General features: G+C 35.3%; 2 protein-coding genes across 2 annotated transcripts; one reads left to right on the top strand and one right to left on the bottom strand.

Moving 5' to 3' along the window:
* Nucleotides 1-835: 835 nt before the first annotated feature.
* On the top strand, nucleotides 836-3,805 carry LOC148977289 (protein FAM118B-like). Its single transcript, XM_089135329.1, has 4 exons — nucleotides 836-1,225; nucleotides 1,639-1,704; nucleotides 2,013-2,116; nucleotides 2,486-3,805. The coding sequence occupies exons 1-3, from the start codon at nucleotides 1,045-1,047 to the stop codon at nucleotides 2,024-2,026; spliced, it is 261 nt and encodes an 86-aa protein (XP_088991455.1). The 5' UTR covers nucleotides 836-1,044; the 3' UTR covers nucleotides 2,027-2,116; nucleotides 2,486-3,805.
* A 1,071-nt stretch (nucleotides 3,806-4,876) lies between these two features.
* On the bottom strand, nucleotides 4,877-12,800 carry LOC148977288 (signal recognition particle receptor subunit alpha-like). The gene is made up of 14 exons (XM_089135324.1): nucleotides 12,497-12,800; nucleotides 11,964-12,047; nucleotides 11,681-11,844; nucleotides 11,343-11,503; nucleotides 11,098-11,251; nucleotides 10,686-10,836; nucleotides 10,262-10,383; nucleotides 10,014-10,132; nucleotides 8,800-8,886; nucleotides 8,461-8,633; nucleotides 7,406-7,619; nucleotides 7,164-7,327; nucleotides 5,968-6,066; nucleotides 4,877-5,888 (listed from the first exon to the last, which is right to left on the bottom strand). The coding sequence occupies exons 1-14, from the start codon at nucleotides 12,617-12,619 to the stop codon at nucleotides 5,760-5,762; spliced, it is 1,944 nt and encodes a 647-aa protein (XP_088991450.1). The 5' UTR covers nucleotides 12,620-12,800; the 3' UTR covers nucleotides 4,877-5,759.
* Nucleotides 12,801-13,677: the final 877 nt, after the last annotated feature.

Here is a 13,677-nt window from a genome sequence, read left to right as displayed (position 1 = left end):
GACCCAGCTCCCAACCCAACTTTGAGAATAGATTAACAGCGATTTTTTTTTTTTAATCACTCAATAAGAGTCTCACGTTAAAGCAGCATGTTAACAGGGAGAACGGCCCACCTCTAATTCTGATATACTGGTTTACTAATCAACAAAACATTTCTTATTATTATCAACGTTGCAGAGTTGTGCTGCTTCATATTCTCTGGAAACCGTGATACATTTTTTTTCAGGTTTCTTTGATGAAAAGAAAGTTCAAAAGAACAACATTTATTTAAAATAGAAATCTAGTAACAGATGAAAAGTGACCGTAAAGACTTATTATATATTTAATGCATCCTTGCTGAATAAAAGTATCGATTTCTATTAAAAAAAAACTTTTCAACATAATAAATGCATTATTAAAGTCATAATTCACTGAAATACTCCTCCAGTGACCTGTTAACCCTTGCAGCCCTCTTTTTCAGCATTATATAAAGTTTATATGATAAAAGCAGCATAAAATAATATATTGATGGTCAATTATGTAACATTTCTTTGTCTGATCAATTAACTTATTCAAAAATGCATAGAAAAATAAAATTCATACATAGCAATTTGAACACCCATCTTCTATGATGTGAAATTCATTTAGATTGTATTTGTTGTGGAAAGTTCACCAAAATCAAAGTCATGTAGTGAGATTAACTTGCAGAATTAAAAAATAATGAATTAATAATTCATGATGTAAATAAATACTTTTTACCTTGAAAGATATATTTCGTGTTTTTTGAAAATGCTATAAAAGTTTTTTAAAATCAAATGAAATCATCATGAACATGTTTTGAATTAGAACTACCTTTTTTTTGGTCTGCTATTTCTCGGTGATCCTTAAACTGTATCTGCCATCGCTCCATATCGTCAGTTCTAATATCGTTTTTGCAGAGGGAGATCCAGAAACTCTACGAAACCAAGTCTTTTGTGTTCCTGGGCTGCGGGAGGACAGTGGACGACACCACCTTCCAGGCACTGTTTCTCGAGGCGGTCAAACACAAGTCTGACCTTGAGCACTTCATGCTGGTGCGGCGCGAGGACGTGGGCGAATTCAAAAAGCTTCGAGATAACATGCTGGACAAAGGCATTAAGGTCATCTCGTACGGAAACGAATACGCCGACCTGCCGGAGTACTTCGAGCGGCTGGCCAACGAGATTTGCAACCGGGATGTGGACCGGGACGTAGTGACCAACGGTTGGGGTAAGCTCGGGCTTCACTTTTAAAGGGATACTCCACTTTTTTTTTTAGAAATGTGCTCATTTTACCACTCCCCCAAAGTTAAACATTTGAGTTTTACCGTTTTCTAATGTATTCAGACGATTTTTTGATATTTAGAAGAATATCAGTAACCAGACAGTCTCTGGTCTCATTGACTTCCATAGTAGGAAAAAATATACTATGGAAGTCAATGAGAACACAAACTGTCTGGTTACTGATAGTCTTCTAAATATCAAAAAATCGGCTGAATACATTCGAAAACGGTAAAACTCAAATGTTTAACTCTTGGGAAGTGGTAAAATGAGCCCATTTCCAAAAAAAGTGGAGTATCACTTTAAGACACGTCATATGCGATGTTTGAGGTTTTCACCTATTCATTTGCTCGATTCGTTCAGGATCTCCCATCTCACAAGGCGAAGAGAGTCAAAATGGCTTTACGACCCAGAAAAACCTCCTGCAAGGTTAAGACAGCTTTCGTGTTGTTGCCTGGCTTGCATGCTAAGGCAATTTGAGCGTTTGACTGGAGCATGGCGACACCTTTTCTCCTCCTTATCCCTTATCTTTCCTTAAATGCATGCTTCTAGAATGATAGAACCATAGGCCTGAAGGCAGCACAAGGGCTGCTGTCATTTTAAACTCGCTACACTTTTCTCCTGCACTCTTCTGCTCTTGAGCTCATGTGCGCTGTGGCTTCCTGTGATGAAATCAGTTGATGCTTCTGTTGTAATAATGAGATCTTCATTGTAGCTCTTCCTGTCTCTCTGCCCAGACTTACACTCGTGACACAAGTGGCAGTCTGAGAACATATCCACAGCTCCGCCGCACAGGTCTGGCATGACTAGATCTTCACGCACAACAGACTCCTTTCTCATACTTAAAGTCCCCGTGAACCGGAAGTTGCAAACGATTTTTCTCCAGTGCTGTGACGTATTTCCAAGTGAAACGGAATATTGAACAGAGGGCAGGGTTTTACTCTAGCGCTCCTCCTCTCCATCTCTCGCTCATAGCAAACTAACGGTTTGAGGGGAGTGGTTAAGCGTTTCCCCACCCAAACTGTGAAACCTACGTCATCAGAAAAAGAAACCGTTCCAGACCGGAAGTAACTTTTCAGATTTTGATTAAAGATTACTAAGGTAAAACATTTTTTTAATATATATTCACTTGCACGGATTAATTGTTCACCACAAGACTAGTAATATGGGCTAACAAAGTAAATAGGTTCAATTTTGATTTCACGGGGACTTTAAACCGAGCGCCGTCAGTACCGGTCCGCTTCACACGGGAAAGACGTCTGTAAAAACACCACCTGGCAAACTGTGAACTCCTGCAACTCAGAAAATGTTTAACTCTACATGTGAGTGAAGGAGAAATTTGTGGATTTTTTTTTTTATGTGGTAATTGAAGTGTGGGCCAAGAATGATGTTCAGGGCCAGTCTGATCTTAAACATGAGCGGTCAAATGAAGTGGTTTCTCAATTCCAATTTTTCACATCATCAAATGCACCAGCAATATTTAATTAGTGACTGAACCTCACAAAATAAATATCAATGGGCATTTTTAATCCCAAAATTAAAAGAGAAATAAAATTAAAAAACACCATGTTTACACACACTATATAGTACACACAACTGGTTAAAAGTTTGGAATAATTACGTTTTTTTTCAAGTCATGCTATCAAAATACAGTATACTATGAAATATTATTACAATGTAAAAGAACATAATTCTAATATATTTAAAAATGTAATTTATTCCTGTGATGCAAAGCTGAATTTTCAGCATCATTACATGATGATCGTTTAAGCAAGGATTCATTAAATTGATCAAAAGTGACAGGAAACACTTTATGTTACAAAAGATTTTATTTCAAATAAATGCTGTTCTTTTGAACTTTCGATTCATCAAAGAATTCTGAAAAAGTATCGTGTTTTTTTTTTTGTTTTTACAAAAATAAGCAGCACTGTTTTTTAACATTGATAATAACTATTATTAATAATTATGTACCAATAACTGAGTATATTATAACAATTTGGGAAAGGATCATACACTGAAGACTGCTGAAAAATTCAGCTTGGCATGCCAGGAATAAATTATTTTCAAATATGTTAAAATGTTTTTACTGTATTTTTCATTAAAACATGTTTTTTGCGTTGGCGAGCATAATCTTTCCAAAACATTACAAAACTCTTTATTCCAAACGTTTAACCTCTAGTTTGTGTATATGTTAATTGGTTGAAATATGACTCAGGGCATTTCTTTTACAACTAAATCTGTATTTCAGCTTCCATGAATCTACTTGAACTTATCACGAGACTGAGGAGAATGACATAATGCCATCATTCCTCTCAAGCCACACAACTTTCAGCACATTTTATTGCACTTTGAAAGTTAGTTCCCATTTATAGTCTTAAATGCTTGGCCAGTAATGCATAAAAAAATAAAGGAAACCGTTGTTGATAAACTTTTTGTATTTTAACTCCAGTGGACCGCTGTTTAAGCATCTCTCCACACGTCTTAGGTATTTATATGCTATTTTAAAATAAAACATCTGTTTGGTACCAAATGTGTTGTCATTACTGAAAGCAAATAGAAACAGCGAATTACATCCATCCATCTTATTTTTAACACTACGAGTGGGTGTGTCCATGTGTAACTTTCTTTTAGTTGGTTATCTATGGCGGTTGATGAAATAAGCGTACTTTTGCATAGCACAATATGGTGAGAGAGAACCTTCCTACAACTCCTGACGAAAGTTTTATTTGAAAAATGGGAAACACTTACGACGCCTTCATAACCATGAACATGTACAGTAGGAGGGTTTATGACAACTGTCATTAAGTGTAATTCGCTCAATAATGACATTTTAAATGCAAATATGACATTGTTTGAGATGTCTTTGTTTTGACATCTTGACATAAACCAGTACATCATAATCTGTCAGTGTCTTTGTCATGACAACCTGACATTAAATGAAGTTAAACTGTCATGTGGTTGGTTTTGACATTGGCTGTAATGAGGCCATTATAACTGTCATGAATATTTTTCGTGACCTCAACTACAGTGGTACTAATTGAATTTGTCATTAAAGAGTGATAATGGCTTCATGACAGCCAATGTCAAAAGCAACCACCTGACAGTTTAATGTAATGTTAACCAATAAAGCTAGGTGGTTTCTTAAGTTTGATCATTAATCTGCTAGGTCATGTTTATGACAGGTTGAGTTGTCTTAGTAATGTCAAGTTATCATGAAAAAAAAAACACTGACAGGTTATGATGCATTGGTTTGTCAAAGTGCCATAAAAACATCTCAAACAATGTCATATTTGCATTAAAATGTCATAATTGAGCGAATGACACTTAATTACAGTTGTCACAAACATGCATAAAACTTCCTTCATATTCATGACGTCATGTATATATGGATTTAAACCGGTAATTTGAGATTCTTTTTGACTGATTCATAAGATCCGGCCTATAAAAGTTATGATTCAGGGAATAACACATCACGTTTGTTTATGCAATGCAACAGGCATGTCTATTTGTCTCATTTCTTTCAAAATGATGTGGTGAACAGACCAGTTTTGTGCAGGAAACAAATTCCCAGCAGCCAACCAAACAAACAAAACAGGTCTCATTACAGGCTATTATAGCAGCTTTATTTAAGAAATATTACACATTCTTAAAGTACGACAAATCTTCCCGATGAAGCTCTCCAGTCTTGCCATTGTGCTAGCGCAAATTATTATGAGGAGAATTAAAACCTGATTTTGTTCTAAAATAAAAGCATGAAGGGATCTGAAAGAAAAGAAAATGACAGTACGGTTACTAACGACTCGATACAAATGTAACTTTGTAGGGGTTCAGATAGTTTGGTATACGCAGCATTCTCTCTTTGCTGAGGTGTAAAGGCCTTTAAACCTTAAGCACCAAATCTTTCAATAACTTTTAATAACTTTCATATCAAGTGACATGAAATGCCTGAGTAAAAAAGGAAGAATGAGAAAGGCAGTTTTTGGGAACAACTGCGAATGTAATGAGCTGAGGCACTATGGTAATGAATTCTTGAGACCGTTTGGGGTGGCTGGCAATCTGCTGAATGTACCTACATTAAATCAAATAAAAAGTAGACAAAATACATTTAGAATATATTAGATTTCTTTTATAACATTTTTTCTTTTGCGGGGAAGTGCGCATGAGAACACTTGATCGTAGCGAAGAGAGGCAGAAAAGTGCAAAAATACTTTCCTCATCTCATTCTCATCTTGAATGAAACGACCTAAATGAGCGTTTGGAGCTGCTGCTCTCTGATTGGCTGTGTTGCATGTCAATCAAAAACGGTTGCTGAGGTGAGATTAAGTCAAATGTTATTTCTTCCACTCATTAAACTGAATCAAAACACTTTTCTTTTTCCTGGAACAAAACACAAGAGGGCTCCTAAATATAAACTGAATTTCAGTTAAACCTGTAGTAAACCAAAACGACACATAGGCTTGTCTGCATTCACAGGAAGCTGTAGCTCAGGCCTTCATGAGCGCGCTGACCACAGCCCTGGCGTTGAGGCTGCGCAGATCGCTGTACGTCTGCCCGGTGCCGACAAACACGATAGGCTGACCCGTGATGTAGGTCATGGAGATGGCAGCGCCCACCTGCAGGACACACGGGAAGTTCTTAAACAAGGTTCATTCCACAGGAACGTAAAACGTGAGGATTCAAATAGTCATATACCTTGTCGTCGATGGTGTCGAACTTGGTGAGAACAATGCCGTCGATAAGCCTGGGTTTGTCAGTCTTGGAATGATCAGCCAGGGCTTGATTAAATTTCACCTACAAAACATGCATTACAGACTGATCTGAAATATGCGTTATGAACGTCAGGACTGGTTTCTGACATCGATTTCCCACATTTAAGTGGATCCAATAAAAACAGAACGTATCAGGATGACCTAAAATGGGTTACTGTTTGTTCTTGGTTGAATTATCCTGCTTTTACTTTTCCTTAATTTAATGAATTATTAAAGGCTATCAATAGCATTATTATACATGCAAGTTGCCATGTGGAATCTTTCGAGGTTTATTTATTTGATTAAAAATACTATAAAACAGCAATATTGCTAAATATTTTTTTTTACAATTAGAATGAAATGTTCTCACTTAAAATAAAATTTCCCATTTTTATTTAGTTAAACTAGATGTACTAAAATGAATAAAACTAAGAAAAAAATTTAGAAAAATACAAATAGAAAATACAAAAATTATCATTTTAATTAATATAAAATAAAATTGTTTTAATTAATATAAAATAAAATACAATAATTTTAATATAAAATTAAAATATATATAATAACATAAATATTTTTAATTAATATAAGATCATAAAAAAATATTTTTTTAATAAAAATTATATTTTATAAATTAGTTTATATTATATAAATTATTATATTATAATATTTTATATATATATATATATATATATACACACACACACACACACACACACATTGTGTTAACAATTTCTATAAAAAAACAACAACAACATTTCTAACATAATAAAAGCATAATTTAAGTCATAATTCACGGAAATCCTCCTCCAGGGAGCTGTTAACCCTTTTATGAATTTTGAAGCCTAAATGCAGTTGCCAGAAGTAAAAAGCTAAAGGTAGGCTATGAACAAACTACATCACGGTCCCCTTCGCTAGGCTTCCGACAACTCTCAGTTATCAACACATTTTCCCAGAACATTACAATAGTTCATAAGAGCACCAACCCAACCACTTAACCAAAACTCCATTCAAAACACCCATTGACTTCAGGACAAGGTAACCAAAAGTGCTAGAATGCTAACTGGCATACAAAGTGATGTCATACCTGCACCACTCTATAAAGCAGAGCCACCTATAGGCTATATCTGGCATTACACCTACCAGCTGATCCACAGCTTCATTGCCCACCAGAGCTTCTCCCACAAACAGGACCAGGTCCGGGGTGTTGACCGCGATCAGCTTCGCCAGAGCCGTCATCAGAGGCTTGTTGTCCTGCATACGGCCGGCTGTATCGATCAACACCACATCAAAACCCTGGTTACGAGCTGGAGAAAGAGAGATGCGTTAACCAGCGAGTCCATGGAAAGGTTTCATTTCTTTCATTAAAATCACGTGGATTTTACCAAAGGCGATAGCTTCCATGGCGATCCCAGCGGCGTCTTTGCCGTAACCCTTCTCGAAGAGCTGTACGGCGGGGCGTCCCGCGTGCTTCTCCGGCGGGTGCAGAGCGTTCAGACGCCGCTGGTGAGTCCTCAGCTGCTCCACCGCACCCGCGCGGAACGTGTCACACGCCGCGATGAGCACAGAGAAGCCGTTCTCAATCAGCCAATAAGAGATCTGTACAAGAGGAAATGGTCACATGACCGTTAGATTTGATTCAATATGCTGATTTACTGCTGAAGAAACATTTTTTATTATTAGCAATATTGAAGATGTTTTTGCGAAATTGTGATGCACTACTATTAAAAATAAAACAATTAATTAAGTAATTAATACTGTTATTCCGCAAGGATGCATTAAATTGTCAGTAAAGACATGAGTAATGGTGCAAGACTTTTTAAAATAAATCCTGTTTATTAGGGTTAGGTAAAAAAAAAAGGTTTCTACAAAAATATTAAGCAGTTATTTTATCACCAATAATATATATATATATATATATATATATATATATATATATATATATAATTTATTTATTTGTGGTAACACTTTACAATAAGGTTCATTAGTTAACCAAATAACATGAACTAACAATGATCAATACATTTGTTACCGTATTTATTAATCTTTGTTAATGTTAGTTAATAAAAACAGTCATTCATTGTTTGTTCATGTTAATTCAAAGTAGTAACTAATGTTAACTGATACAAACTTTGATTTTAATAATATATTAGTAAATGTTAAAAAATTAACATTAATCCTGTAGAAGTATTGTTCATTCTTAACATTAGCTAACATGAACTAACTAATGAAACCTTATTGTAAAGTTTTACCATTTTTGTTAATACAAATATAAGCATCATGTGACACTGAAGACTGGAGTTATGACAATGCTGACAATATATTAATAATAAAACAAATGAATAATAATTTCTCACATTTAAATAGCACTTTAACAAAAGCTTTCCAGGTATTCCAGACTTTAAATTTCTACTAGCGCGTTTTTTTTATTTAACTTCACCTTGGCGAGGTTGGTGGACTTGCCGACGCCGTTGACCCCACAGAATGTGATGACGAAGGGTTTGCGCTGAGATCGAGCGTCCAGCACGTCCCTCAGGATGTCCACACGCCGCTTGGGCTGCAGGATCTGCACCAGAGAGTCCTGTAGAGCCTGCTTTACTGTAGAGGCCACAGCTGGACAGGAGACAGAAGAGGAACATTAACAACAGGAAGACCGAAAACAAGAGAAGAGACATGCACTCGAGGTGCTGGCGTGAGAACGTGCACATGTCTGTGGGAAGGCTCTTGTTTGCACGGGCTGTTCAGCAAGTGTGTGTGTGTGTGTGTCTGTTTTACTCACTGGTGAAAGTGCCCATGACTTTGCCTTCCAGTTTCTTGGCCACAGACTCACAGAGCTGGGAGGATATTTCAGCTGCTACATTCTTGGCTAGAAGAACAAGAGACAAAATTCAAATTGCAGCTAGCTTGATCCAGTTATAAATGTAGGCTTGGGTTATATTTAAATTTAAGCTGCCCTTGTTACAGACAGGGTTAGTTGCATGTAATTATGTAGAATTTACTGGCTTTATTCATGCAATTTTGTTTATTAATCACTGGAGATGCCATAAGTTACAAAGTGCACCTTTAAATTATTTATTGTAACTACATTTTTATTATGCTTTTGTCTACCTATGTTACTGTACTGTTCGATGTATAATTTTTTTAAATCAAATTTTATTTTTATTTGTTTAAATCAAATGTTATTTATTTTACTCACATTTGAATTTTATTATGTATTTTTATTTACTTGTATCAATATCTATTTATATTATTTTTTATTAATTTAAATCAGATTTTTCTACCAATAGTACGGTACTGTTATTGCTATTTCTTTTCTACCTTTTCAACCTATATTCTACCTGTACTTGTAGATGTCTTCATTTATTATTCATTAAATTTTTTTTTTATTAATTTTATTTAAACACATTTTGTTTCACCTTTTTCTACCTATAGCTCTGTATTGGATGTATTCATTAATATACATTTTATTTAAGTATTTAATACATATTTTTATTTAACTCAAATAATTATTAAACTTCACCTATAGTACAGTTTTTTTTTGGATGTATTTAATATCTATGAAATATTTTTTTTATTTAAAGAGGTTTTTATTCCATCAAATTTATTAACTTTAATCATATTTTATCACAAATTTTCTGCCCTTTTCAACCTGTATTACCCACATTTTTACTTCCTCCTACTTCATTTTTACCCTTTAATTGAATCCTTTTATTTCTATTTATTCTAGTTAACATTTTTACACTGTTTTTCTGTAATCTTTTACACGATTTCCCTAGCACACCTTCATATAATTAAATATGTTAGTAGAAATCCAACTAGAAATATGTAAAGTCAAAATCAAAATGTCTCTGACTCATTCATTGCAATGACTTTTCCAGGCCAGGAAAACACCATCTCAGTATTTCCAGTTTGTCCATGGCTAAAGAAACCCTGTCACAATTTCATTAAAAAATTTTTTGAATGAGGTGCCATGGAGCAAGAGCGATGTCATACCAATAAGGTGGTCCCTCATCTTGTCCAGAACTGGCTCCATGTCCTCCTGAGTCAGGTTCTTAGATCCGACCAGGCCTTTCAGCATGCCAAACATTCCCCCAAAACCACCCTTCTTAGCTCTGCAGAGACACAAGCACAGAATCACCATCTAAGGATTCAAACCATGACACATTCAGCAGCAGCAGCATACAAAAAATTCAATTTTGTGAGAGTATTGAAAGAACAGAGTCGAGATTTTAAAATGTTACCCTTTCTTGTTAGTGTCGGGCACCACAACTTTCTCCTCCTCCACTTCTTCATCCTCTTCCTCATCTGTGGACTCATAATCCACACCCCTCAGGTCACCTTTCATTGAATCCACCTGGATCAGCTGAGAGGAACACAGACAGATTCATCTGCAATTCATTTAAAAGTATTAAACAACCCTATAAATGAACCTTTTGTCAGCCTATAAAAGGGATAGTTCACGCAAAAAAGAAAATTCTGGTCCTTCATTCTCCACAGTTTGGAGCACAGTCTGATCTGTCTCGCAAGCACTCTCTTGCTCTAGATTAAATTTAAATTTGGATTTCAGATTACATGAGAATCAACTAGGTAAAATTACGTGTGGCGATTGTCTGAAGCCCATATAGCAGGGTTCCCCAAACTCGGCCCTGGAGGGTCACTGCTCACCGGTTCAGCTGAGGCCTCATGGTCTTGTGTCTGAGCGTCACTGTAGTTGTTGCCATTGCTTCCACTGTAGTCCAGATCTCCAGTGTTCCTCCCACCCATATCCCACACCCGGTTGGCCTTCCCCTTTGGCTTCTGGGGTTTAGGGGACTTACTGTGGAAAAAAAACAGCAATAAAAGCTTATTAAGGAAGCTTGTTTTGGACATTAAGTAAAACAAATTTAAAAGACAATTGCAACTTTTTTCCCCCCATAATTGTGAGATATAAAGTCGCAATTGCAAGTTATAAAGTCCAATTCTGATGAGTCCAAAGTCCATTGTGTAGAACTCAACTTGAGGGTTAAATTGAAAGTCATTTAGTGATCAAAAGTGGCTTCATCTGCAATGCATTCACACAGTTCATCATGTTTTCTACCTGGAGGTCTTCTCTGGTTTTCCGCCACCCAATTGCTTGCTGATGAACTTGGCACGGTTCCTCTCAATAATCTCCTCTGCGGTCAGACCTTCGGCTCCGTTCTCCACAGTCTTTTTAGAGACGGTCTGTGAAGCAGCTTTAGTCTGATCTCCTCCTGAGAATTGATGAAAAAGAACGAAAGCGTCACACTAACAAACTTCTAAACACCACTTACTCCCCACTGCCTCGTCTTTCACATTTCTCACCTTCCTTCTTGGCATTTTTACTTTTCTTGCCTCCTTGCTCCTTGCTTTTGTCTCCATCCTTCATCTCCATCATAGACTTCACAGTTTTCTGGGATTTCTGGGACTCTGCGAAATGCTTCATAGGTACGGGGGCCTTAGCTTTGCTGCGGTCCTCCGCCGCCCTGGAAAAATTGTAATTGTAATCTTTTATTTAAGCTAGTAGTACGGTAGTCTCTTCTGGTTACCAAGGCTAATTTTCTTTTATAAAATAAAAACAGTATCATTGTTAGAATTTAAAATAAATATATTTTAAAAATGTAATTTATTCCTGACATGCAGGAATAAAGGTATTTTCTCACCGTAGAAGATTGTGGAAGTCCTCTCCAAACTCAAAATTATTGAGCAGAAACTTTAGGGCACCTCTCTGCTCCAGCTCATTCTTGTATCGATCTCTGAAGTGAAGCTGGACATCATCTATGAACTTATCCACGTATTTCAGCATCAGGTTCTTTTGAAAACCCACCTGGGACATCAGAAGCACACGATCAGGGATCAGGCATCAGGACGGTTGAGCCATGGGACACTGACTGAACTTTATTTGCACTAAAAAATTCAAAAAAAAAAAAAAAAAAAAAAACTCACCACAAACACAAGCTCAAACTCATTGTCCAGCTTGTATTTAAGACTGAGTTTATCGTGGTTGAAAGAGTTATTCCCACTCCTCTCCTGCAAACAGAAAGAGTAAGATAAGAATGTCATTTCTTTAAAGAATTTATATGCATGTTTTTCTTGAAAATAAAAAATGACTATTTACAATCAGCAATAGTAATAGCCCTAAAATAATATAAACTAAAAACATGAAAGGTGTCTATATTCAGCTATGTTTGTCTAAGCTAGCACGTGCAGTATTACGCAACGCATTTGACTTCACAACATGTAAGTTACAATCCAAAACTAAAATTCAGATGCCATCTATTGCATCATCTATATGTCAATATTCGTGCTCTTACATCATCTTTAAAATATAGTTCCCATAGTAACGTTAACCTGCCTACATTACAACCTACCAACATTACACCCTCACTAACCCATGTGTTAGCTGGGCTAGGAGATGGCGATATCTGCACTGCCTATATAACGTTACTAAATTAAACAATCCACAGCAGGGACTTCACCTGGAGGATGACGGAGCGGATGAGAGCGTTGACAGGCCCGGTAAAGGATTCAGAGACTCCGGCCCCCTGGAAACACCACAACACGATTCCCCCTTTACTGAAGATGGCGAAGAAGTCCAGCATCTTTGCCAAACACGAAATAACCCAATTCTAGGTTATGACAGAACAAACAACGTTCAACAAAAACGAAACCGTGTAAAAAAATAAATTAGTACTCCAAAGTTACTCAGCGCTTGAAGTAACGTGCGCACGCACTGCTGCCTGCCGTGAGAATCAACACTTAACTCACGATCAGACACGTCAGTGGCTTAATGCGGAAATGATGTAACTTCCGCCTCATATGATTAGGGCTCGAAGTTACTGTCTTTGGAAGTATTTTGCATTTTTTTTTGTGCGATTTTCTTTTATATATGAATATATACTTTTTGGTATTTTAAATTATGATCAAATTTTGAAAAATGATACATACATTATTAATCTTGTGATTATACTTATTATCTTTTTTTATTCATCGCGGTAATTTCAGTAACAGTAACATTGTTTTTCTCTGAGGTGTTTAAGGAATTAATTATAAAATTGTTATATATATATATATATATGTATATATATATATATATATATATATATATATATATATATATATATATATATATATATATATATATATTAGTCATCATGTAATTGTTGTCTATGCATTTATTAAAAAATCAGGTGCTAATTGTGCAATTAAAAAATTTGCACTCCTAATTTAACATTATATATAATTATAATATATATAGAATTTCTGGATTCATATTAGATTAACAAAATGCAGCTTTATGTAATTAATAAATTAATTACTCACTTTTACTTACTAAATTTATAAATGTATTATAATTAATTAATTTATTATAATTATAATTATAATTATAATTATAATTATAATTATAATTATAATTATAATTATAATTATAATTATAATTATAATTATAATTATATATATATATATATATATATATATATATATATACTTTTTATTTTTAAAGGTACGTCTAAAAGTACATTTTGCTGTTGCTACAATTTTAGTTTTTGTATCAATATTTACGTATTATAAGAACGGTCTATTATACATGTGTTTTCACGTGTTTTTCACGGATAGTATGCACTTTCACGTTTCTGTTAAGAGTTTGTCTCAAGGGACC

Source organism: Pimephales promelas, chromosome 10 (assembly GCF_988280905.1).
Source record: "Pimephales promelas chromosome 10, fPimPro1.hap1.1, whole genome shotgun sequence".
Classification (NCBI taxonomy): domain Eukaryota; kingdom Metazoa; phylum Chordata; class Actinopteri; order Cypriniformes; family Leuciscidae; genus Pimephales; species Pimephales promelas.
The sequence above is the reverse complement of the archived record's forward strand: the minus strand, read 5'-3'. Positions and strand labels throughout refer to the sequence as shown.